The sequence below is a fragment of the Hippichthys cyanospilos genome, chromosome 6, assembly GCF_059441005.1.
Source record: "Hippichthys cyanospilos isolate Australia breed blue-spotted pipefish chromosome 6, RoL_Hcya_1.0, whole genome shotgun sequence".
NCBI classification, from domain to species: Eukaryota; Metazoa; Chordata; class Actinopteri; order Syngnathiformes; family Syngnathidae; genus Hippichthys; species Hippichthys cyanospilos.
Genome location: NC_142374.1, coordinates 133,303 through 161,271, shown reverse-complemented (window position 1 = coordinate 161,271; position 27,969 = coordinate 133,303). Strand labels below are relative to the sequence as shown.

At 39.7% G+C, this 27,969-nt stretch overlaps 2 protein-coding genes across 3 annotated transcripts in view; both read left to right on the top strand.

Annotated features, from left to right (window-relative positions):
* Positions 1-27,969, top strand: part of LOC148421771 (uncharacterized) — a 73,040-nt gene that overhangs the window by 14,534 nt on the left and 30,537 nt on the right. The gene's annotated exons all lie outside the window — the stretch shown is intronic.
* Positions 1,819-27,179, top strand: LOC148421775 (uncharacterized). 2 transcript variants are annotated; one of them, XM_088417792.1, is made up of 6 exons: positions 1,819-2,449; positions 4,697-4,733; positions 24,093-24,444; positions 24,550-24,612; positions 25,066-26,396; positions 26,483-27,179. In XM_088417792.1, the coding sequence occupies exons 5-6, from the start codon at positions 26,305-26,307 to the stop codon at positions 26,949-26,951; spliced, it is 561 nt and encodes a 186-aa protein (XP_088273918.1). In that variant the 5' UTR covers positions 1,819-2,449; positions 4,697-4,733; positions 24,093-24,444; positions 24,550-24,612; positions 25,066-26,304; the 3' UTR covers positions 26,952-27,179. The 2 variants fall into 2 exon arrangements, with proteins under 2 accessions (XP_088273918.1, XP_088273919.1); XM_088417793.1 differs by having other exon boundaries at positions 2,433-2,449; positions 24,096-24,444; positions 24,550-26,396.

Sequence of the window (27,969 nt, the reverse complement as noted above, 5' to 3'; positions counted from 1 at the left end):
CATCAGAGGCAGCCATCTTGGATATCTGATTAGACGTCTCAAGAGCGCTCAGCCCCACTTCTACCCAGGATGGCAGCCATCTTGGTTAACTCAGAACAATAAAAACAACTCTCTCCAAATGTTGAACATCCAAACTATTAAATATAATCTCTCAAAGTTCAGAATTTGAACATTTATAGTACTTTTTTCTTTTTACTTCTATACTATACTTCATATTTGAAACTTGTTTCTTCATTATATTTTCTAATAATTACCATACCTTTATATTAAGGGATTAATTTAATTTGATTTTGGACAGCATTTTTTTTGCCCCCCCCCCCTTCTCTCTCTCCTCTCTCTCTCACTCTTTCCAATTTTCAATTTTTTAGAGCGAAATTGCATCATCAAGACCTTGAATGACTGGCAACTAGTGATGTGAGAGGAAGCCCTCTGAACCTTGGAAACTATCAACTAATTGAAACCACACGTACCAACACTTCATTGTTTTATTTACGTGGTGCCATCAAAACTTCAATAAAGGCAATTAAGCCAGCAAAGCTATACTGTAGTGTCATTTTATTTTCTAATGCTATTTTTGACTAATTAATAGGCAGCAACCTGTTTGGGGTGAATTGACACGGTTTGTTCTAAAGACGTGTGCAATTGCTCGAGAACCAGTGCCAATAAATGAGAAAAATTATGTTTTTGCCGTTGCTAACGCCACAAGCTCTGTGGGGAAATCCATCGCGTTTTGCAGCGCTCTTTATGCTTTATACCTAGTTTTGTGCTCTCATTGTAGTATTTTTTGTTGTTGAGAAGGTACATGTTTACTGTGTGCCAAGGTGTCAGTTTGGACGATGTTTGTTTTCCCGCTCGTGATGGACTACAGACAGTCGAAGTTCCGCCTCATGAGCTGTAACTCAGAAAGTAGTTCTCAAGTCACTGCACCGAGGCGTGGTTTGGTCGCATGACATCTAGATAGATAATATTTTGTACTACATGATATTTTACACTATCATCACCAGTAATTTAAGTAAAAGTAAACAGAATAGGAATTTCATCATGAAGTATTAATTTGCATATGACTATAAAACTCACTCATTCGTGGGCTCGAAAGTCCACGGGGATCGGTTAAATGTTTTTCATTGAACGTAAGGAGTTGTGTCGTTTTTCAGATCGTTGTTTCATTTTGTTTCCTAATCGATTGATTGCATTGCATTATAAGACAGAAAGAGATAATTTTATAGATATTTAAAGATAAATAAATCAGAAAGACATATAACTTGACTTTTCAATACGATTTTGTTACGCTTCAATCAATGACCACGAGATGTCTGCCTTAAACCGTTTCTTCAAGGCTCCGAGCAACGAATCAGCGGTCGAGAAAAGATTCGGAGCTCCAAAGCCTCACTCGGCCATCACTATTTCTCGAATTGTCAGAAGTATTTGTTACAAGTCCCAAAGGCCTGGGATATCGTCTAATAATTTGCACCTGAAATTACAGGTAATGGGGAGGAAGATGATGACACGACGCGGAGTGGTTGTCATATCCTAATTTCCTCTCGACTCGAGTATTGTTGTTATTAATATGATCATCTTTTTTCCCCAAATACATTGTCTTACAACAGTAATGCTCTTTTGCGTCACCCACGTTGTTAAAAGTAGCGGTTAATCAAGTAATGACATCAGCAACCGCATAACGTCCATTTTCCCCGTCGCTTTACATTAACTTATAGCGCACAAATGTCACGGATGTCGAAACTGCTCACGTGACAGTTGAAATGACAGCTTTTTTTTTCTTTTTCAGTTCTTTGTTGCTGATACAAAGCAACCGACGTTATGCGGTTTCCTGCATTGTCAGAAGTATTAAATGACTGTAATTTTCATTTACGTGCATGCATTTTTAAACCACCACGCGACCAGAAGAGAGTGTGAAGACGACAGGAAACTATTAAGAGCATAAAGCAGTTGCAGCGATGTCGGGCGGGTGTTGAGGCAAAAGAAATAATCATAAAATGAGACATTATCCCACTTCGTGGTTATTCATTTGACAAGAGAATTGTCACTGCAAAGGCAGAGAAGATTGGGTTTTGACAAGTGGAGCTGCATTTGTGGCGATGTCGTTTAGCAAATGACATCCAAATCTTCGTGCGAACTACAGTACTGTACTTGAGTTAGTACACTTCAGGAAGCGTGGAACATCACATATTTTATTACCGACCCACGCTTTTAATAACACTTGCCGCTCTACTGTTTTACACTTTCATGTCTTTGTTCATTTTGCCCATCATTTTTGGCAACAAATCTAAATAATATATTGTTACAAATGTTTTCGCGTAGCTACAGTGCAAAGACGCTTCGAAAAAAAGTTTTGTTCAAGACTTTCCAAGAGTCAGCGAAGGCAACATCAAAAGGTCACTATATGCACGTTCTTCCTGTTCCGGTTCATTGTACCCGGGCAATGTGAGAGGTAAGTGAAGTACGTATAAGCTGTTGCGATATTAATATTGGGATATGCTCTATCTACACTGCCCTAACTTACTGTAAACAGTAACGTTTATGTTCTATAAGCACTTTGTTGTTATTATAATGAGTCATTATTAATTGAACTATGCTATGTTTTTAATGCGATATGCTACGATGCTGAACCCACGTGTGCTACAGGTGCTAATTTGATGACGCATTTTACTCGTTACGCTCCATTTTTCGCTCCATTTTTCATCGGTTTGCACTCAGCAAGTAACTTCGCAGTGTGTTGCCCTGTGTGCCAAGTTTCTGCCATGCCTTGGGGAAATTTCTACAAAATGTCATTAACTTTATTTTAGTTTATTATTATTATCATTTTAACTTATCAAGCCATGACACCTCGTTTATCTACTGCTGGTTTTAAAAAAAGGGCAATAAATACACGATTGACAAAACATGATGAATAATTGGGATTTAAATAGTGACCAAAATAATTGTGATAATTATTTTGGACATTATCGTGCAGCCTTTTGATGATGAGTGTCTTACTGTGTAAATGTTTTAATTTATCCGGCAACGTTACAAAAAAAAAAAAGTGCATCAAGATTAAGACCTTCAATGTATTTTTGTGTAGATTGTGTCACGTGTTCATCATTCTAGTGAGCACAGGTGTGTACAATTGGATTGGAATTTCATCCACACAATCTTAAAAAAAATACTTGCCATTGGTATTGATGAACTGAACAGTTAAATGTTGTCTCTGTTACCATCAGACCAAAAAAAAAAAAAAACTTTATTTCGACTGGAAAAAATATCTTGTGTAATTTCACAAAGTGGCCCAAAAATGTAGATATGATGATGATATTGATGTGTGTCTTATTGTAAAATTGTATAATTTATATCACATAGGTTTAAAAAAGGTGTTTGAAGGTGAAGCGCTCCCAATGTATCAATAATGTAGTTCTGCTCTGTATGGTTTGTGTCACATGCTCATAAAGGAATGTACTGAGTGACTGAAGAGGCCATCTGTGTGTCTTGAATTGATTGGCTCTTTTACCTAGGTACCTATCAGTACATAAACATGTCTGTCGGTACTGATCATCCTTCACATTGTCTGTGATGTAAGTTAAAGATTGCATCAACTGGTCCAAGACAGATACTAAATGCTTTCAATTCCATATGAAACTTAATGCATGTAGTAGTGCTACACGTATTGCAAGTGACCGTATCAAGGTGAGGTTTTTTACAATACATTGTGCATTTCTAGTAAAAACACACATTGTATTTTGAGTAAAATATTATGCAAGTTATATCTTAGTTCTTTGCGTCTGCAGAATTAGCTGTAGGACTTCTGACCTGCTTTTTGAAAACAAGACATTGCTCCTACATTAATGTGTGTTAAATATACAGTAGAGATGGGTTGATGACGCCTTGTTGATTTGAAAACAGTCAAAGGTAAAACCTCTTAGAAATTTTAAGATTTTGAAGTTTTTACTATCAAATTTTAAAGTTTTTAAGCCTTGACACTGTCTGATAAAAAAGAAAACAGCAACGTAGTCAACAGTCAATTCTGCCAACCCTCATAAAATAGCCACATTAAGGACATCTTGTGATCAAATTGTCATAGCACTTAGTTTACATTCTATAACATTCACTCTTCCATTTATGTCTGCCTAATTTATCTGACCAAGGGTACTGACAAGTAGGCAGATTGTCAGTGGGTTTTCACCTTTATTTTCAGTGATTGTCTAATTGCATACCAGACTTCATATTTTGGGGGAAATTATTTTAGAAAAACGTTAAAAAAAGGTGAAAATTAACATTTTTAATTCATTACTGACATGGTTACGAGATGTGTATTGTATCAACGTTAAGGTCTGCTTACAAGCTAAAGTATTTCTGTACTCTCACTGGCGATGTGATTTATCCAATTGCAAATGCACTTGCTAAAGTACCTGGAGGTCTGTAGTTCTTGATAACACATCATTTTTGAGCCCATAGATACAGTTGCCTTTGCATTGGATGGTGATGCCCATTCAAGATTGCATCAATTGGTGAACGTCAAAGAAAAGCATACAATTACAGAACAATGAAACTAGATGCATGTTTATGTGATACATATATTGTATGTGACCTTATCATAATGAGTATTTTGTGCAAATATATTGCACAGCCCTAGTAAACAATCTAAATATGTGTTTTGAGTGAAATGTTCCAGAGTTCATGTCTGTGTTGCTTTATGTGTCTACAGAGCCTGCTGTTGAATCCAGTTTTTCTCCCAACTTGAGGTGTGTGCAAATTACTTAACCATGTTCTGAACAGACTGTTGTGGCAACTATGGTGTTGTGCCATACAAAGGTCATGCGGTATTCAAAAAAGACATTGTTCATGTTGAATGAGTGTTATGTTTGAATGTACACACTAAGCATTTTTTCAAATGACCACACATACGGTGCAGAAAGCGCGATTATGTTAGTCCACTCTGTTTACCTGTTATTCAACCTCTTGTGTATAAGTGATGCACAATAAGGTTAGTGTTCACACACTTGAAACATCCATTCATTTCTGTAGCTGATTTTGTGTCAGGCATCGACTGATAATAGATTCTGATGGTATGATAACCTTGCGCAAAAATATCACATTAGCAAATGTACACCTCTATTTATTTCCTTTGAATACCAATCATATTTTATTTTTTACAAAAATTAACTGCATATTCAGTAAATTAAGAAATATGTACCATGTTTAATACAAAAATTAAATGCATAAATATTTTAATATGGCAGTGTTTGCTTTTAGTTCCCCTTCAGTGGTAAGCTATTAAGAGGCTCCACCGCACTGTCATTAATGTTCACTGTGAGGCAGACTAGTTAAAAAAAAATTATCCTGTATAATGAAATTTGTTTTCTAAATAACTTAGAATGCTATCAGCTCTAAACCTTAAAATAATACAATAAGCAATTTTGTTTTATTGACTTCATCATAAATTCACTGTTTGGATCACAAATGATCATTTGTCGTTGCCTTATTGAAGTCGTGGAAGGCGTGGTGTCAATGTTTTACATTGTTAGCAATCTTAAATTTCCCAAAAGTGGGCGATATAATCAAAATTCAGCATATATATTAGTTTACACACGCAAACGTGCCATTTTTTCCAACATGTTGTTTGTTTTATCATTCTTTTTTTTACCTTGCCAACAAGGTAAAAAAAAAAAAAAAAAAACTAGAGCTGCAAGCAGCTATAACGGGCCCTTGCAGACATGAGCACGTTGAAGGATGAACAGTTCCGAGGTATGGACAAATTTGGGTATGAATGTATTCGTGCATATGCAGGCGAACTGTAGAGGTCAATGTTCTAGAAAAGGTAACATTTTTATTGTCTGTGGTGATTCTGAGGTGATTCTAGCACTATGATGGAATATATGTTTGTTGATGTCTGAAGGAATTGACTTTCAATCAACGTGTGAAGTCGTGAAAAGATGAGATCATCTGGGACAAACTGCATCAGCATTTACTGTTACGATAAATGGATGAGCACTGCTGAATAGGCCACGGCCATGATCAAGACATCATAATATTTGATGGAAGAAATTAAGCGTTTCTGAAGGCCTGTCTGAAAAAACTTCAGTAATATTACTTTGACAGGCTCAACAAGGTACCTATAAATGAAAATGTAATTTTTTGCTGCCACCAGGTGGCGCCCGCACTACGAGCAAAAAAAGTGTGTTTGGCATTGTACTCCAAAAATGAAATTTAAAGAAGATCATCTTGGTCCAATTACATTAAGTTTTACCGGTCTGGCTAGACATCGGACTTTGAGGCAATGTAAAGGCCAGGCCCAAATTTGAAGTAATGAAACTTGAGATTCATAATGTTCGCTTTGTCTCAATATTCTCCTGACTAATTTTCAGTGAATTTGCTGAAAGCAGCAAAGCAAAGAACATGAAAGTGTAAAAACTATCTCTTTTGTCAGGCACCAGGTGTCGCTATTGGTACCATTAAATTGCTCAAACAGGATTAGCACAGTGCAAAAACTGAAATATTAAGCTTTTTAACACTGGTGGCATAGGAAATATGATTCAAGTATTTTGAAGCCCCGCCCCCATCATATAGGTTAGCCTACCTTGATGAAATTTTGCCCAATGGTGTTACTCTGTCAGGTAATGGAGCACCTCAAATGTGAATTTGATCGGGTCCAGGGTTTTGGTACTGAAAAATGTACAAAATCTGGCCAAATGCTACATTCAACAATTGATAACTCTGGTTCTGTACATCCTAACATATGGCGCTCTATGATGTTTTTGTAGGTCTTGAGGTCTTACATATACATATAAAATTTCGTAGCTCTAGGTCAAACGGGTCAGAACTGACTCTTATTTTATGATCACCTGGGCTCAATTACAGTAAGTTTAGATGACTTGAGCAAACTCCGAATTTGGGGTTGCATACAGACCACCCACTTTATCATAAAGTCATAAAATTTGGATACCTTTAATCTCTAAGTCTCGATGCTATTCGGACAAATCATCAGTACATTTACTCTGACGGGCTTAGCACAACACATGAAAGTTTAAAAATTGACATTTTTGTCTGTGACTAGGTGGCGCTATCATTAAGTTGATAATCAACCATGCATGTATTTTAAAGCTATGATGAGTAAAATATCTGTAAAGTTTCAGATTTTTTAAAACTTGCACATTGGAGTTATTAGGGTTTTTGTTGCTCATGGCGAATGAAATTTGAGTTTAAAACACGTATTTTGAAGCCCCACCCCCATCATTTATGTTGGCCGATCTTCACAAAATTTTTCCCAAATGTTCCCCTATGTTAGATAATGGGGCACGCCAAATGTAAAGTTGATTGGGTCAAGGGTTTCGGTACCGAAAAATGTAGAAAATCGGGCCAAATTCTACATTCAACTATTGATAACTCTGGTTCTGTACATCCTAACATATGCTGCTCTATAATGTTTTTGTAGGTCTTGAGGTCCTACATATGCATAAAAAAATTCGTAGCTCGAGGTCAAACGGGAAAGAAGGGGCTGCCGTTTGAAGGATCATCTGGGCTTAATTACAGCAAGTTTTGCTGATTTGGGCAAACTCTGACTTTGAGGTGGCATACAGACCATCACCCTAATCACAAAGCCGTGAAATTTGAAAACCCATTTTATCTAAGTCTCGATGCTATTTGTACAAATTTTCTGTCCATTTACTCTTTTGGGCTTTGCACAATACATGAAAGTTTAAAAAATGACATTTTTGTCTGTAACTAGGTGGCGCTGTGAATAGTTTTAAAATTTATCATGCAGATTTTTTAAGGACATAACTAGTAAATTTTCTGTAAAGTGTCAGATTTTTTTGAAGCTTGCACATTGGAGTTATTAAGGTTTTTGTTGCTCTCGGCGAAGGAAATTTGACACAAATAATTTAAAGCCCCGCCCCCATCATATATGTTGGCCGATCTTCACGAAATTTCACCCAAACGTGGCCCTAAGCGTGATATTGGAGCACGCCAAATTTAAAGTTGATCGGCTTAATTGTTTAGGAGCTATAAAGAAGAATTTGCTACGTGCAAACATCCAAAAATGGTCCTAAAAGGCAAATAAAAAAATTCATAGCTCTGGTTCTGTACATCCTAGCATATGGTGTTCTCTAACTTTTTTGTAGGTCTTGAGGTGCTATATATGCCTAAAAAATTTCAAAGCTCTAGGTGAAACTGGCCGTGACCCCGGAGAAGTGTTCGACTCTAGGTGGCGCTAAAAATAATTTTTTTAGATTTTATGTATGAAAACACCAAAATACCTAATTTTACAGCAGGCCCGATGAGTGTGCAAATTTTGGTGACTTTTCATGCATGTTTAGGCCCTCACATTTACGATTTACTTTGGAGAATAATAATAATAACTAGAGCTGCAAGCAGCTATAAAGGGCCCTCGCAGACCTGTGCACGTTGGGGTATGAACAGGTCGGGGTATGAACAAGGACTATGAATGATGAAAAATTTGTTGTAGATCACTTCAGTGCAGGACTATTACCAAATATGTAAAATTTAGACAAGGTGGGACAATGTGGGTGGAGTTACTGCAGCTTTTATTGTTCCAATTTTGTGACTTCAATGCCATATAGGCCACACCCACTGTCGAAACATTGTACTGATTTGTGGGGGGCATAAGGCATGGCCACTGGCTTTTCAGAAAATATTTAAGGGATATCACTTCAAGGGGCTCAGCAGAGTACATAAAAACATTAAGGATTTGTTATATTTTTTGCTGCCACTAGGTGGCGCTCGTACTATAACAAAAAATAGGCTTGTAGGTGTGTTTCACATTGGACTCCCATCTCATATATGAAGTTGTAAAAATATCAGATCGTCTAAGTCCAATTACAGCAACTTTTACCGTTTTGGCGAGACATTGGTCTTTGAGTTGGCATAGAGGCCACGCCCTTTATTGAAAAGTCATAAAAGTTGAGAACCTTAATGTTCCAATGTGTCATAGCTTTTCTGACCATTTTTGAGTTCATTTAGTCAAACAGGCATTTCACAGTACATAAAAGTATAAAAAATGAGATTTTTGTCCGCCACTGGGTGGCGCTGTAAATGATTTGAAAATTTATCACATAGCTGTTTTATTGCATTACTTTTAAAGGCCCAGGAAAGTTTCAGATGGTTTGAAGCTGTCATAGCTGAGTTATTAAGATTTTTGTCACTCTTGGCGAAGGAAGTATTAAACATAATTTGAATCTCCGCCCCCATCTTTTATGTCAAGAGATCTTCACGATATTTGGACTATGTGTGCCCCTCAGTTGGATAATGATTCATGCCAAAGTTGAAGGTAATGGGGTGAATCGTTTAAGAAAAAAAGGCACTAGTTTGAGACCAGCTAATGTCTTAGAATGGGACAAAGCAGCACATTAAAAAAATTCATAACAATTTTTCTGTACATCCTAGCACATCACTTTTATTGACTTTTTTGTAGGACTTAAGGTCCTTCATTTGCCTACAAAGTTTCATAGCTGTAAGTCAAACCATACAGGATTGACTGTAATCTTTCAACTAATTACATTTTTTGCAGCCACTAGGTGGCGCTAGCTTTAAACTGGAATATATTTTTGTCGATATGTTCAGGAGAATATTTTCATCCAATATGTGAAATTGTGAGAAGATCAGATCATCTGGGTCAAATTACAGCAACTTTTACTGGACAGATAAAGCTTCGGAATGAAAATGGTCGTAGAGGCCACGCCCATTATCGAAACTTCGTAAAATTTGGTGGAGGTCAGCGGAGCTGTCTAGAGGCTTTGCAGACTTAATTTCAGCGATATTACATCAAAGGGCTCAGCTAAACACATAAAAACGTTTAAAAAATTCTATATTTTTGGCTGCCACTAGGTGGCGCTCGCACTATAACAAAAAATACGTTGATAGGTGTATTCCGCATTGGAAACCCATCAAATATATGAAGTTTAGAAAAGATAAGACCATCTGGGACCAAACACAGCAACTTTGTTCGTTTTGGCCAGACATCAGACTGACATTTTTGTTTGCCACTAGATGGCCTTATAAGCAATTGAATATTTTTTTAAACACTTGAGTTAAGGGCTTGAGTCTCCATGTGTCTGTGAAGTTTCAGATTTTTCTAAGCTTGTAAAGCTGAGTTATAAAGGTTTGTTTCACATGTGGCAAAGTAATCATCAAAGGCATAATATAAAGCCCCGCCCCAAACATATTTGATAGCGGATCATCACAAAAATTTGAACAATTGTGCCTCAGAGTCAGATAAAACATCACAGCAAATTTGAAGTCGATCGGGTCAAGCGTTTGGGAGAAAAAAGGAGCAGTTCGGGACCTGCAAATGAGCAAAAACGGGCTAAAGGTGCACATTCAAAAATTCATAACTCTCTTTCTGTACATCTGAGCATAGGGCTCGCGCTGACTTTCTTGAAGGGCTCGAGGTCCTACATAAGGCTACAAATTTTTGGAGCTCTAGGTCAAACGGGCCGGGAGTGAGAGGCTATTTTCCACTCATAAGGCCATTTTGGGGCCAATTACAGCCACTTTTTTCGTTTTGGCGAGTCATCTGACTTTGAGGTGGCGTGCAGACTACGCCCATTATCGAAAAGTCGTAAAATTTTAAAACCTTAATATTCCATGTCTTAATGATATTCTGACCAATTTTCATTTGTTTTACTCAAACAGACTGAGCACAATACATGAAAGTGTAAAAAATGACATTTTAATCAACCACTAGGCGGCGCTAGTAGGTATTTAAAAAAACTTTTTTTAAAGGTGTTAAAGACATAAGTTTCCATGTGTCTATGAAGTTTTAGATTTTTTTAAGCTAGTACATCAAAGTTATTAAGGTTTTTGTCACTCTTGGCGAAGGAAAAATTGAACACATAATTTGAAGCCACGCCCCTATCATATATGTCAGCGGATCTGCACCAAATTTTGCCCACTTGTGCCCCTATGTGTGAATATGGACCACAGCAAATTTGAAGGCGATTGAGTAAAGCGTTTGGGAGAAACAAGGAGCAGTTTGGGACCTGCAAACGTGCAAAAATGGGCCAAAAATGCACATTCAAAAATTCATAACTCTTTTTCTGTACATCTGAGCACATGGCTCGCGCTGACTTTTTTGTAGGTCTCTAGGTCCTACATATGCCTAAAAATTTTCGTAGCTCTAGGTCAAACGGGCCGGGACCAGGTGCACTTTTTCGACCTCAGGTGGCGCTGCAGAGCCATTTTTTTTGCATTGTTTTGGGAAACACAAAAATATCCAATTTTTCACCGGGCCCGACAAATGTGCAAATTTTGGTGACTTTTCGTGCATGTTTAGGCCCTCAAAAATGGAAAAGCGCTGCACAGTAAATAATAATAATAACTAGAGCTGCAAGCAGCTATAAAGGGCCCTCGCAGACCCGTGCACGTTGGGGTATGAACAGGCTGGGGTATGAACAAGGAGTATGAACGATGAAAACTTAGTTGTAGATGACTTCAGTGCAGGACTCTTACCAAATATGTAAAATTTAGACAAGGTGGGACAATGTGGGTGGAGTTACTGCAGCTTTTATTGTTCCAATTTAGTGACTTTCAATGCGATATAGGCCACATTCACTGTCGAAACATCGTACTGATTTGTGGAGGGCATAAGGCATGGCCACTGGCTTTTCAAAAAACATTTAAGGGATGTCACTTCAAGGGGCTCAGCAGAGTACATAAAAACATTAAGGCTTTGCTATATTTTTTGCTGCCACTAGGTGGCGCTCGTACTATGATTAAAAAATAGGCTTGTAGGTGTGTTTCACATTGGACTCCCATCCCATACATGAAGTTTTAAAAATATAAGATCATCTAGGTCCAATTACAGCAACTTTTACCGTTTTCGCGAGACATTGGATTTTGAGTTGGCATAGAGGCCACGCCGTTTAATGAAAAGTCATAAAAGTTGAGAACCTTAATGTTCCAATGTGTCATAGCTTTTCTGACCATTTTTGAGTTCATTTAGTCAAACAGGCATTTCACAGTACATAAAAGTATAAAAAATTAGATTTTTGTCCGCCACTGGGTGGCGCTGTATATGATTTGAAAGTATATCACATAGCTGCATTATTCCATGACTTTTAAAGTCCCAGGAAAGTTTCAGATGGTTTGAAGCTGTCATAGCTGAGTTATTAAGATTTTTGTCACTCTTGGCGAAGGAATTATTAAACATAATTTGAAGCTCCGCCCCCATCTTTTATATCAAGAGATCTTCACGATATTTGGCCTATGTGTGCCCCTCAGTTGGATAATGATTCATGCCAAAGTTGAAGGTAATGGGGTGAATCGTTTAAGAGAAAAAGACACTAGTTTGAGACCAGCTAACGTCTAAGAATGGGACAAAACTTTAATTAAAAAAATTCATAACAATTTTTCTGTACATCCTAGCACCTCACTTCTATTGACTTTTTTGTAGGTCTTGCAGTCCTTCATTTGCCTACAAAGTTTCATAGCTGTCGGTCAAACCAAACAGGATTGACTGTAATCTTTCGACTAATGACATTTTTTGCAGCCACTAGGTGGCGCTAGCTTTAAACTGGAATGTGTTTTTGTCGATATGTTCAGGAGAATATTTTCATCCAATGTGTGAAATTGTGAGAAGATCAGATCATCTGGGTCAAATTACAGCAACTTTTACTGGACAGATAAAGCTTCGGAATGAAAATGGTCGTAGAGGCCACGCCCATTATCGAAACTTCGTAAAATTTGGTGGAGGTCATCAAGGCTGTCTAGAGGCTTTTCGGACTTAATTTCAACGATATTACTTCAAAGGGCTCAGCTAAACACTTAAAAACGTTTAAAAAATGCTATATTTTTGGCTGCCACTAGGTGGCACTCGCACTATAACAAAAAATACGTTGATAGGTGTATTCCGCATTGGAAACTCATTAAATTTGTGAAGTTTAGAAAAGATAAGACTATCTGGGACCAAACACAGCAACTTTGTTCGTTTTGGCGAGACATCAGACTGACATTTTTGTTTGCCACTAGATGGCCTTATAAGCAATTGAAGATATTTTTAAACACTTGTGTTAAGGGCTTAAGTTTCCATGTGTCTGTGAAGTTTCAGATTTTTCCAAGCTTGTAAAGCTGAGTTATAAAGGTTTGTTTCACATGTGGCAAAGTAATCATCAAAGGCATAATATAAAGCCCCGCCCCCAACATATTTGTAGGCGGATCGTCACAAAAATTTGAACAATTGTGCCTCAGAGTCAGATAAAACATCACAGCAAATTTGAAGGCGATCGGGTCAAGCGTTTGGGAGAAAAAAGGAGCAGTTCGGGACCTGCAAATGAGCAAAAATGGGCCAAAAGTGCACATTCAAAAATTCATAACTCTCTTTCTGTACATCTGAGCATATGGCTCGCGCTTACTTTTTTGTAGGGCTCGAGGTCCTACATAAGGCTACAAATTTTTGGAGCTCTAGGTCAAACGGGCCGGGAGTGAGAGGCTATTTTCCACTCATAAGGCCATTTTGGGGCCAATTACAGCCACTATTTTCGTTTTGGCGAGTCATCTGACTTTGAGGTGGCGTGCAGACTACGCCCATTATCGAAATGTCGTAAAATTTTAAAACCTTAATATTCCATGTCTTAATGATATTCTGACCAATTTTCATTTGTTTTACTCAAACAGACTGAGCACAATGCATGAAAGTGTAAAAAATAACATTTTAATCAACCACTAGGCGGCGCTAGTAGGTATTTAAAAAAAATGTTTTCAAAGGTGTTAAAGACATAAGTTTCCATGTGTCTATGAAGTTTTAGATTTTTTTAAGCTAGTACAACAAAGTTATTAAGGTTTATGTCACTCTTGGCGAAGGAAAAATTGAACACATAATTTGAAGCCACGCCCCTATCATATATGTCAGCGGATCAACACCAAATTTTGCCCAGTTGTGCCCCTATGTGTGAATATGGACCACAGCAAATTTGAAGGTGATTGAGTAAAGCGTTTAGGAGAAACAAGGAGCAGTTTGGGACCTACAAACGTGCAAAAATGGGCCAAAAATGCACATTCAAAAATTCATAACTCTTTTTCCATACATCTGAGCACATGGCTCGCGCTGACTTTTTTGTAGGTCTCTAGGTCCTACATATGGCTAAAAATTTTCGTAGCTCTAGGTCAAACGGGCCGGGACCAGGTGCACTTTTTCAACCTTAGGTGGCGCTGCAGAGCCATTTTTTTTGCATTGTTTTGGGAAACAGAAAAATATCCAATTTTTCACCGGGCCCGACAAATGTGCAAATTTTGGTGACTTTTCGTGCATGTTTAGGCCCTCAAAAATGGAAAAGCGCTGCACAGTAAATAATAATAATAACTAGAGCTGCAAGCAGCTATAAAGGGCCCTCGCAGACCTGTGCACGTTGGGGTATGAACAGGTCGGGGTATGAACAAGGACTATGAACAATGAAATAGTAGTTGTAGATGTTTTCAGTGCAGGACTCTTACCAAATATGTAAAATTTAGACAAGGTGGGACAATGTGGGTGGAGTTACTGCAGCTTTTATTGTTCCAATTTTGTGACTTTCAATGCCATATAGGCCACACCCACTGTCGAAACATCGTACTGATTTGTGGAGGGCATAAGGCGTGGCCACTGGCTTTTCAGAAAACATTTAAGGGATATCACTTCAAGGGGCTCAGCAGAGTACATAAAAACATTAAGGATTTGCTATATTTTTTGCTGCCACTAGGTGGCGCTCGTACTATGATAAAAAATAGGCTTGTAGGTGTGTTTCACATTGGACTCCCATCCCATATACGAAGTTTTAAAAATATCAGATCATCTAGGTCCAATTTTAGCACCTTTTACCGTTTTGGCGAGACATCGGATTTTGAGTTGGCATAGAGGCCACGCCCTTTATTGAAAAGTCATAAAAGTTGAGAACCTTAATGTTCCAATGTGTCATAGCTTTTCCGACCATTTTTGAGTTCATTTCGTCAAACAGGCATTTCACAGTACATAAAAGTATAAAAAATGAGACTTTTGTCCGCCACTGGGTGGCGCTGTAAATGATTTGAAAGTTTATCACATCGCTGTATTATTGCATGACTTTTAAAGTCCCAGGAAAGTTTCAGATGGTTTGAAGCTGTCATAGCTGAGTTATTAATATTTTTGTCACTCTTGGCGAAGGAAGTATTAAACATAATTTGAAGCTCCGCCCCCATCTTTTCTGTCAAGAGATCTTCACGATATTTGGACTATGTGTGCCCCTCAGTTGGATAATGATTCATGCCAAAGTTGAAGGTAATGGGGTGAATCGTTTAAGAGAAAAAGGCACTAGTTTGAGACCAGCTAATGTCTAAGAATGGGACAAAACTGCACATTAAAATAATTCATAACAATTTTTCTGTACATCCTTGCACATCACTTCTATTGACTTTTTTGTAGGACTTACAGTCCTTCATTTGCCTACAAAGTTTCATAGCTGTAGGTCAAACCAAACAGGATTGACTGTAATCTTTCGACTAATGACATTTTTTGCAGCCACTAGGTGGCGCTAGCTTTAAACTGGAATATATTTTTGTCAATATGTTCAGGGGAATATTTTTATCCAATGTGTGAAATTGTGAGAAGATCAGATCATCTGGGTCAAATTACAGCAACTTTTACTGGACAGATAAAGCTTGGGAATGAAAATGGTCATAGAGGCCACGCCCGTTATCGAAACTTCGTAAAATTTGGTGGAGGTCAGCATGGCTATCTAGAGGCTTTTAAGACTTAATTTCAGCGATATTACTTCAAAGGGCTCAGCTAAACACATAAAAACGTTTAAAAAATGCTATATTTTTGGCTGCCACTAGGTGGCGCTCGCACTATAACAAAAAATACGTAGATAGGTGTATTCCGCATTGGAAACCCATCAAATATATGAAGTTTAGAAAAGATAAGACCATCTGGGACCAAACACAGCAACTTTGTTCGTTTTGGCAAGACATCAGACTGACATTTTTGTTTGCCACTAGATGGCCTTATAAGCAATTGAAGATTTTTTTAAACACTTGTGTTAAGGGCTTAAGTCTTCATGTGTATGTGAAGTTTCAGATTTTTCTAAGCTTGTAAAGCTGAGTTATAAAGGTTTGTTTCACATGTGGCAAAGTAATCATCAAAGGCATAATAGAAAGCCCCGCCCCCAACATATTTGATGGCGGATCATCACAAAAATTTGAACAATTGTGCCTCACAGTCAGATAAAACATCACAGCAAATTTGAAGTCGATCGGGTCAAGCGTTTGGGAGAAAAAAGGAGCAGTTCGGGACCTGCAAATGAGCAAAAACGGGCCAAAAGTGCACATTCAAAAATTCATAACTCTCTTTCTGTACATCTGAGCACATGGCTCGCGCTGACTTTTTTGTAGGGCTCGAGGTCCTACATAAGGCTACAAATTTTTGGAGCTCTAGGTCAAACGGGCCGGGAGTGAGAGGCTATTTTCCACTCATAAGGCCATTTTGGGGCCAATTACAGCCACTTTTTTCGTTTTGGCGAGTCATCTGACTTTGAGGTGGCGTGCAGACTACGCCCATTATCGAAAAGTCGTAAAATTTTAAAACCTTAATATTCCATGTCTTAATGATATTCTGACCAATTTTCATTTGTTTTACTCAAACAGACTGAGAACAATACATGAAAGTGTAAAAAATGACATTTTAATCAACCACTAGGCGGCGCAAGTAGGTATTAAAAAAAACTCTTTTTAAAGGTGTTAAAGACATAAGTTTCCATGTGTCTATGAAGTTTTAGATTTTTTTAAGCTAGTACATCAAAGTTATTAAGGTTTGTGTCCCTCTTGGCGAAGGAAAAATTGAACACATAATTTGAAGCCACGCCCCTATCATATATGTCAGCGGATCTGCACGAAATTTTGCCCACTTGTGCCCCTATGTGTGAATATGGACCACAGCAAATTTAAAGGCGATTGAGTAAAGCGTTTAGGAGAAACAAGGAGCAGTTTGGGACCTGCAAACGTGCAAAAATGGGCCAAAAATGCACATTCAAAAAATCATAACTCTTTTTCTGTACATCTGAGCACATGGCTCGCGCTGACTTTTTTGTAGGTCTCTAGGTCCTACATATGCCTAAACATTTTTGTAGCTCTAGGTCAAACGGGCCGGGACCAGGTGCACTTTTTCGACCTTAGGTGGCGCTGCAGAGCCATTTTTTTTGCATTGTTTTGGGAAACACAAAAATATCCAATTTTTCACCGGGCCCGACAAATGTGCAAATTTTGGTGACTTTTCGTGCATGTTTAGGCCCTCAAAAATGGAAAAGCGCTGCACAGTAAATAATAATAATAATAATAATAATAATAATAATCTGGAGAAAAACAAGAGGGCTCTCGCAGCGGTAGCTGCTCGGGCCCTAATAAGAATAATAATCTGGAGAAAAACAAGAGGGCTCTCGCAGCGGTAGCTGCTCGGGCCCTAATAAGAATAATAATCTGGAGAAAAACAAGAGGGCTCTCGCAGCGGTAGCTGCTCGGGCCCTAATAATAAGAATAATAATCTGGAGAAAAACAAGAGGGCTCTCGCAGCGGTAGCTGCTCGGGCCCTAATAATAATAATCTGGAGAAAAACAAGAGGGCTCTCGCAGCGGTAGCTGCTCGGGCCCTAATAATCTGGAGAAAAACAAGAGGGCTCTCGCAGCGGTAGCTGCTCGGGCCCTAACTAGAGCTGCAAGCAGCTATAAAGGGCCCTCGCAGACCTGTGCATGTTGGGGTATGAACAGGTCGGGGTATGAACAAGGACTATGAACGATGAAAAAGTAGTTGTAGATGACTTCAGTGCAGGACTCTTACCAAATATGTAAAATTTAGTCAAGGTGGGACAATGTGGGTGGAGTTACTGCAGCTTTTATTGTTCCAATGTTGTGACTTTCAATGCCATATAGGCCACACCCACTGTCGAAACATCGTAGTGATTTGTGGAGGGCATAAGGCATGGCCACTGGCTTTTCAGAAAACATTTAAGGGATATCACTTCAAGGGGCACAGCAGAGTACATAAAAACATTAAGGATTGGCTTTTTTTTGCTGCAACTAGGTGGCGCTCGTACTATGATAAAAAATTGGCATGTAGGTGTGTTTCACATTGGAGTCCCATCCCATATATGAAGTTTTAAAAATATCAGATCGTCTAGGTCCATTTTCAGCAACTTTTACCGTTTTCACGAGACATCGGATTTTGAGTTGGCATAGAGGCCACGCCCTTTATTGAAAAGTCATAAAAGTTGGGAACCTTAATTTTCCAATGTGTCATAGCTTTTCTGACCATTTTTGAGGTCATTTAGTCAAACAGGCATTTCACAGTACATAAAAGTATAAAAAATGAGATTTTTGTCCGCCACTGGGTGGCGCTGTAAATGATTTGAAAGTTTATCACATAGCTGTATGATTGCATTACTTTTAAAGGCCCAGGAAAGTTTCAGATGGTTTGAAGCTGTCATAGCTGAGTTATTAAGATTTTTGTCACTCTTGGCAAAGGAAGTATTAAACATAATTTGAAGCTCCGCCCCCATCTTTTATGTCAAGAGATCTTCACGATATTTGGACTATGTGTGCCCCTCAGTTGGATAATGATTCATGCCAAAGTTGAAGGTAATGGGGTGAACCATTTAAGAGAAAAAGGCACTAGTTTGAGACCAGCTAATGTCTAAGAATGGGACAAAACTTTAATTAAAAAAATTCATAATTTTTCTGTACATCCTTGCACATCACTTCTATTGACTTTTTTGTAGGTCTTGCAGTCCTTCATTTGCCTACAAAGTTTCATAGCTGTTGGTCAAACCAAACAGGATTGACTGTAATCTTTCGACTAATGACATTTTTTGCAGCCACTAGGTGGCGCTAGCTTTAAACTGGAATATATTTTTGTCGATATGTTCAGGAGAATATTTTTATCCAATGTGTGAAATTGTGAGAAGATCAGATCATCTGGGTCATATTACAGCAAAATTTTACTGGACAGATAAAGCTTCGGAATGAAAATGGTCATAGAGGCCACGCCCATTATCGAAACTTCGTAAAATTTGGTGGAGGTCAGCAAGGCTGTCTAGAGGCTTGTCAGACTTAATTTCAGCGATATTACTTCAAAGGGCTCAGCTAAACACATAACGTTTAAAAAATGCTATTTTTTTGGCTGCCACTAGGTGGCGCTCGCACTATAACAAAAAATACGTTGATAGGTGTATTCAGCATTGGAAACCCATCAAATATATGAAGTTTAGACAAGATAAGTCCATCTGGGACCAAACACAGCAACTTTGTTCGTTTTGGTGAGACATCAGACTGACATTTTTGTTTGCCACTAGGTGGCCTTATAAGCAATTTAAGATCTTTTTAAACACATGTGTTAAGGGCTTGAGTCTTCATGTGTCTGTGAAGTTTCAGATTTTTCCAAGCTTGGAAAGCTGAGTTATAAAGGTTTGTTTCACATGTGGCAAAGTAAGCATCAAAGGCTTAATATGAAGCCCCGCCCCCAACATATTTGATTGCGGATCGTCACGAAAATTTGAACAATTGTGCCTCACAGTCAGATCAAAAATCACAGCAAATTTGAAGTCGATCGGGTCAAGCGTTTGGGAGAAAAAAGGAGCAGTTCGGGACCTGCAAATGAGCAAAAACGGGCCAAAGGTGCACATTCAAAAATTCATAACTCTCTTTCTGTACATCTGAGCACATGGCTCGCGGTGACTTTTTTGTAGGGCTCGAGGTCCTACATAAGGCTACAAATTTTTGTAGCTCTAGGTCAAACGGGCCGGGAGTGAGAGGCTTTTTTCCACTCATAAGGCCATTTTGGGGCCAATTACAGCCACTTTTTTCGTTTTGGCGAGTCATCTGACTTTGAGGTGGCGTGCAGACTACGCCCATTATCGAAAAGTCATAAAATTTTGAAACCTTAATATTCCATGTCTTATTGATATTCTGACCAATTTTCATTTGTTGTACTCAAACAGACTGAGCACAATACATGAAAGTGTAAAAAATGACATTTTAATAAACCACTAGGCGGCGCTAGTAGGTATTCAAAAAAACTTTTTTTAAAGGTGTTAAAGACATAAGTTTCCATGTGTCTATGAAGTTTTAGATTTTTTTAAGCTAGTACATCAAAGTTATTAAGGTTTTTGTCCCTCTTGGCGAAGGAAAAATTGAACACATAATTTGAAGCCACGCCCCTATCATATATGCCAGCGGATCTGCACCAAATTTTGCCCACTTGTGCTTCTACGTGTGAATATGGACCACAGCAAATTTGAAGGTGATTGAGTAAAGCGTTTAGGAGAAACAAGGAGCAGTTTGGGACCTGCAAACGTGCAAAAATTACTACAAATTGGCTACAACAATTGTAGTAATTTGTTGGGCCAAAAATGCACATTAAAAAATTCATAACTCTTTTTCTGTACATCTGAGCACATGGCTCACGCTGACTTTTTTGTAGCTCTCTAGGTCCTTCATATGCCTAAAAATTTTCGTAGCTCTAGGTCAAACGGGCCGGGACCAGGTGCTCTTTTTCGACCTTAGGTGGCGCTGCAGAGCCATTTTTTTTGCATTGTTTTGGGAAACACAAAAATATCCAATTTTTCACCGGGCCCGACAAATGTGCAAATTTTGGTGACTTTTCGTGCATGTTTAGGCCCTCAAAAATGGAAAAGCGCTGCACAGTAAATAATAATAATAATAATAATAATAATAATAATAATCTGGAGAAAAACAAGAGGGCTCTCGCAGCGGCAGCTGCTCGGGCCCTAATAATCCGGAGAAAAACAAGAGGGCTCTCGCAGCGGTAGCTGCTCGGGCCCTAATAATAATCTGGAGAAAAACAAGAGGGCTCTCGCAGCGGTAGCTGCTCGGGCCCTAATAATAATCTGGAGAAAAACGAGGGCTCTCGCAGCGGTAGCTGCTCGGGCCCTAATAATCCGGAGAAAAACAAGAGGGCTCTCGCAGCGGTAGCTGCTCGGGCCCTAATAATAATAATAATAATAATAATAATAATAATAATCCGGAGAAAAACAAGAGGGCTCTCGCAGCGGTAGCTGCTCGGGCCCTAATAATAATAAGAATAATAATCTGGAGAAAAACAAGAGGGCTCTCGCAGCGGTAGCTGCTCGGGCCCTAATAATAATAATAATAATAATAAGAAGAATAATCTGGAGAAAAACAAGAGGGCTCTCGCAGCGGTAGCTGCTCGGGCCCTAATAATAATAATCCGGAGAAAAACAAGAGGGCTCTCGCAGCGGTAGCTGCTCGGGCCCTAATAATCCGGAGAAAAACAAGAGGGCTCTCGCAGCGGTAGCTGCTCAGGCCCTAATAATCCGGAGAAAAACAAGAGGGCTCTCGCAGCGGTAGCTGCTCGGGCCCTAAATAATAATCCGGAGAAAAACAAGAGGGCTCTCGCAGCGGTAGCTGCTCGGGCCCTAATAATAATAATAATAATAATAATCCGGAGAAAAACAAGAGGGCTCTCGCAGCGGTAGCTGCTCGGGCCCTAATAATAATCCGGAGAAAAACAAGAGGGCTCTCGCAGTGGTAGCTGCTCGGGCTCTAATAATAATAATCTGGAGAAAAACAAGAGGGCTCTCGCAGCGGTAGCTGCTCGGGCCCTAATAATAATAATCCGGAGAAAAACAAGAGGGCTCTCGCAGCAGTAGCTGCTCGGGCCCTAATCATTATAATCCGGAGAAAAACAAGAGGGCTCTCGCAGCGGTAGCTGCTCGGGCCCTAATAATCCGGAGAAAAACAAGAGGGCTCTCGCTGCTGTAGCTGCTCGGGCCCTAATAATCCGGAGAAAAACAAGAGGGCTCTCGCAGCGGTAGCTGCTCGGGCCCTAATAATCCGGAGAAAAACAAGAGGGCTCTCGCAGCGGTAGCTGCTCGGGCCCTAATAATAATCTGGGGAGGAACAATAGGGACCTCGCAGCGGTCACTGCTCGGGCCCTAATAATAATAATAATAATCTGGGGAGGAACAATAGGGACCTCGCAGTGGTCACTGCTCGGGCCCTAATAATAATAATAATAATAATCTGGGGAGGAACAATAGGGACCTCGCAGTGGTCACTGCTCGGGCCCTAATAATCTGGGGAGGAACAATAGGGACCTCGCAGTGGTCACTGCTCGGGCCCTAACAACTGCAATTGCCTTTGAATTGTTTTCAAAGGCAGCTTGTTGGGACAACTATGCAAGAAGCCTATCATAAACTGCCCTGTTCCAAGAAAGAAAAGAAAAAAAAGACACTAATTACTGGTTATAAACAGCATTAGCCATTATTGAAACCTTAAGTTTCTTCCACTCCATCTACTCCATAATATACTCAGAATGTACAGTAAGTCTATTCATTTATTAGTCATTCATTAGTAGTGCCCCTATTGCTCTGTTACTGCATTTTTTTTATTTTGTTTTATTGTCTACTTAATTCTTTGCTTGATTATGTAATGTAGTCTGGTCGGGGAAGTGTACAGAATAAGAATTTCAGTGTGGTATTACTTAACCTTTTCACACTGCAGTTAACTGTCAACATGGTTTTTGGCCCATGCCTAGTACGAGCACTACTATTTAGCAGCTACATCACCGTGTGGTATGGTGCCTGCACCGTGTCCTGTCGTCACACTCCTTGTGCAAGCAGCTGACAGGATAATCATATACATAAGCATAACCTTTCCTACTCTACTGGACATCTACAACACGCGTCTCACCCGCAAAGCTATTAGGATCGCGGGGGGTCCCTCCCCTTCCTGCCTGACCCACAGCCTCTTCAGCCTGCTGCCAATTGGGAAGAAAACTGCATGGCCCCTGAGCCCAGACCAGCAGGATCAAAAACAGTTTTCTCCAGAGACTCAACTCCCTGCCTGTGACTGCAACACTTGATTATTCTACATATTCCTATTGACCTTTCCTTTTCTTCATTGTTCATTATGCTATAATACTTTGTATGGGGCTTGAAAGGAAATATTTTTTTTCTGCACTGTATTGTGTTCATATGTCAGGTTTGAGAAAGTGATATATAATAATTGAACAAAAAACATGCTTTTAATTCACGAGTTTATGTAGGGTGTTTACCTGACAAACTTCCTGCTTTTTATCCATCGAAAACGGGGGTGGGCAAAATTTTTGACTTGACGGTCACTGCAGCGACTAATCCAGTGACCCAAGTTTAGCCGTTCAGGTGGGTGCGGGAAGGGAGATTTTTTACGTGCAGCAATGAAATGGTGAGTAAATGATGTGCTCGAATCCAGATCTTATCCTTGTGATGTTTCCAATTATTAGTCATGCATAGCATTGAGCGCTTGAATTGTTTGGTGGCGTGGTGTGGCGTTTTCCTTGCGTTCTTTGCGTTGTAGCGGTGTGGTAAAAACCGTATGACCTCCGCGCTGCCAACACACCTGTCCTTAAATAAGTTCCCAATTATCTCCTCAACCCTACCCCGCGCACCTATACCCCAGACACAGTGACCACTTATGCAACAACAATTATGTAAAGAAACAATGGCTCCTCCAGTCACAAAGGGTTCTAAAATTTGACAAAACGGCCGCTCTAATTTCGGAACATTAAACACTTCATTATTGATTCTATAAATTGTTTGATTTTGTAAATGTAATAGTTTAACACACTGCTGAATTTGTTATCTAAACATAATAGTAATATAAATAAAAATTAAAATGAAAAGAAATAGACAAATAGTAAAAAAAAATCCTAGGAATAATATAGGAAAAATGAAAGATGAAAATGTGATATTTCATTAGATAATTAAAGAGAAAAATTCAAGCAGTCAAGTCCCGTGCATTTAACTATTAAAATCATTTAACAACTGAAAATTGAATTAACAAAATTAAGTTGTTGTCCCCCCCTCAATTCTGATAGTTACTATTTTAATGTACTAATAGTTCTGCTATCCTTCAGGATATTAATATTATTCTCCTGATAATTTCTTCACGTTCCCTAGGGCAGATTAAAAAATCTAGCATATGGCCTCGCCTGATCTAGAATGATGCTACATTTGAATGTAAAAGGTTTTATGGGGTTCAATATTCTGGCACTTTTGTCTTGTACATGAAATGCATTATGCTTATGAACTTGCCTGTCGGATTATTTAAACATGTTTTTTTTTCTTTCAGAAGATCTTCTTTACCTGACCCCAAACACCCCTCTTTGTTGCTGCTCTACCTTTTTGTCTCTTCCTTCTTTCTATCTCACCCCATCAGATTAAAAGCATTGCAGAGGAAGAGCAAAAAATCTCAAGTGGTAAAGTCTTGCTGGCAGCGACGTTGTGGCTCCCAAGCAACTCTTGCACGCTCTGATTTTTGTTCTACCGAAGCACCCATATCAGAGATGAATACATGCCTAAGTGAGGCACCTTTATCAGAGATTGATGCATGCCTGAATGAGGCATCCTTTTCAGAGACTGGTAACCGTGCCAGTGAAGCACACGTTGAAAGTGGTGATGGATTGGCACCTGTCCGACCTAAGGTAACATATGTGTTGGCCTCTCACAGCCAAGCCCATCGCAGATATGGCAAATGGAGAAACAGCCAGTGTGTGGCTAACTTTGTTATATTTCTGGCATTCCTGCAGGAGTTAGATCACCTGACCAGCTCACATCTTGATCTTGTTCTCAAACGGGGCCATGAACTGTATGTAAGTGTTATGACTAAGTTGCAGCAGAAAGTCGCTTTGTTCATGATTTCTTGACTACCGATGAACTTCCAGAAATTGTAAGTGGGTTTTCAAAACAGCACATGTTAATAAAGAGTCTTTCATTGTGTGGCATGTTGACCTCTTTTTGTGGTGATGTCTATTATCCGAATCTTCGTGATAGACTTCAGTGCTTGACTGCAGAGGTAAACTTTGCTCTTTTGATTATGCAATCACTGTGCATAGCTGTCTTTCAAGACCGTAAAGGCAGGTTTGGGATTTTTGATCCGCATAGCAGAGGATGTGATGGCCTCCCTGTTCAAGATAGCAAAGCTATTATGATGCTTTTTACATGCTTGAATGATCTGATAGACACATTGATTAAGTCTTTCACAATATCGAACGCCAATTGTGATTCTCGTTACGAGATGATACCCGTTATTTTTGCATCTGTAGATGTCACTGCTGATGATCATGAGATGGTGCCTTGTGCAGAGCGTCCTCCACCGATGGCGCAATAGGAATGTGTCAACACGAGCCGAGCGGTTGCTGAGACCATTACAAGTTCTCGTACGAAAGAGCCAGCGCCTAATGCTGCAAAACAATGCACTGATCTGACGAACGACAACAATAAGGTGCTTTGCCCAACATCAGGTAAAGTGCTGCAAGATTTGTCAAAAATGAGTAGAGCAAGAAAAAGAAAATTCCAAAGACGCATAAAGGCACAGGAAAAGATGAATGTTAACTCTGGAAACGTACTACAGCGGAAAACTAAGAACATGAAACAAAAAGAAGTACAGTCAAAATGCAGAACTAAGACAACGTAAAAAGTGTTATATCACAACTCGCTATCGACAAGACCTAAATTACAGTTTAAAACAAAAGTACTACATCAGACAGCGTTACATGATCGACCAGCTCTATAGGAGGAAATCCCTTTCCCTCATTTCAAATCGTTATAGGACAGATAATTGCTTCAGGATCCGACAGCGCTCCTACATTACACAACAATATTGTACTGATCTTGCATTTAAAGATAGACAACGTTGCTACATTGAACAACGATATAGTAATCTTGCATTTAAAGATAGACAACGTTGCTACATTAAACAACGATATCGTACTGATCTTGCATTTAAAGATAGACAACGTTGCTACACTAAACAACGATATCGTAATGATCTTGCATTTAAAGATAGACAACGTTGCTACATTAAACAATGATATCATACTGATCTTGCATTTAAAGATAGACAACGTTGCTACACTAAACAACGATATCGTAATGATCTTGCATTTAAAGATAGACAACGTTGCTACATTAAACAACGATATCGTACTGATCTTGCATTTAAAGATAGACAACGTTGCTACACTAAACAATGATACAGTAATGATCTTGTTGTGGCGGACACTAGGACCATGTCTCTCACCCAGTAGGCATGATGCTATGATCCTTTGATGCTTTGAACCTGTTGGCTTTGTCTTTGCTGTTTTGGACGTTGTTGTATCAGTTTTGTGATGGCATGCGAAGAGTAAAGATCTCCACTAGCACAGCAACGTGTGGTTTCTTCGCCTCGCCACATTGGTGACCCCGGACGTTAGAATGGGTGACCCCGGATGGGTCATCTTGCCATATTATTATCCCAGACGTTAGAAAGTTTCGTCAGGCTGTTGGAGATGTAGTTTCGCCACATGGGTGACCCGGGACGTCAGAATGTTTCAGCGAGGAATCGCCGTAGACGTCCCACTTCGTGGCATCCCTCCACCAGCCTTCTATACGTCAGGTAATGCAGCAAGCTGGTACCACGTCAGCCAGCCAGCACCCCGACAAGGGTCCTCTCACCCGTCGCCCTTTCCCTTGGCGCACCAGGGATCGAGCCAGCCAGCAACAGGCTGGTACGGGCGCTGGTGAGAACGGCTGTGCAGTCCAATTTCAGATTCCCTGGCCGTCGACCGGGATCTTCCAGCCGGGCGGCCTCATCTACTACCGATGTCCGTCCGGCCTCAGCAGTAGGCCTCCAGCCACCATCATTCAGCCGCCCCTCCGATTCACCATGCCCGCAGGTATGGTCCGAGTATACATCGGAGCGGGTCAGCTGGTGTTGGTGCCGCAGCAGGTTCATGCCCAGGCACAGACTGGGACGCAACCGCGACCGGCCGTCCCTCGGAAGCCACTGTGCCTGCCAGCATGCAGGTCAGCACTGCCACTCCGGCTCCTGCGGAACTTCAGAACATCCCTTTGCCAACCCTACCTCATGGTTTTCACGCTGAGTGTCTCACCCTTACTCCTGTCGCACCTGGGGCCCTGGTGTCACATACACTGCCCAGGACCGGACTGAGACTCAGGGTGCCAGACTGGTGAATACCCTGTGGGGTTTTCCGTTATGCCTTTCTGGGTGTTTGGGGGGGAGCTGTGTGGCGGACATTAGGACTATGTCTCTCACCCAGTAGGCATGATGCTATGATCCTTTGATGCTTTGAACCTGTTGGCTTTGTCTTTGCTGTTTTGGACTTTGTTGTATCAGTTTTGTGATGGCATGCGAAGAGTAAAGATCTCCACTAGCACAGCAACGTGTGGTTTCTTCGCCTCGCCACATTGTGTTTAAAAACAGGGAGTGCTCCTATGTCACAAACCGATACCAAAATGACCCTGAATTCAGAGCCAAACACAAGGAAATCATGAGACTGGCAACGAAAACTAAGTGTGATTTATTAAGAACTAATGCGTTGCACAACTAAGATTTTGAAAAAATACAAAGTCATAAACCAACTATTTAAAGAGAGAATCAGTTGTGAAATCACTAAAGCTATTGAGCTCTTCAAAAGACAAATTAAATTTGGACCCACATTTGTCTGCTCTGTGTGTCACAGAGCATCATTTCCTAACCAAATGCACCCTTGTAAGCGCAGTACTTATAAGAAAAATAAACATACTGTTGAAAGTTGCCTCACAGGAAAGTATGTTCATATTTGTAATCATGAATGTGAACCATCGTGCAAAGTACCAGAGGAAAGAAAACAAGAGTGGATTTGTCACACTTGCTTTGAGCATCTTAAAAATGGCAAAATGCCAGCTCTAGCGGTTGCTAATAACCTCCAACTAGCAGATATTCCAAATGAGCTTTGTGGTTTAAACATATTAGAGAGGCATCTCATATGAAAATATGTGGTATTCGCCAAAATTATTCCTCTTCCGAAAGGTCAGCAACGAGCCATTCGAGGAAATGTTGTGTGTGTTCCATCAGAAGTGCAAGAGACAGTAAACGTCTTGCCACAACCCAGAAGTGAATCACAAGTTTTGCGAGTGAAACTGAAGCGACGGCTTTGCTACAAAGGTCATCAGGTATTTCAAACTGT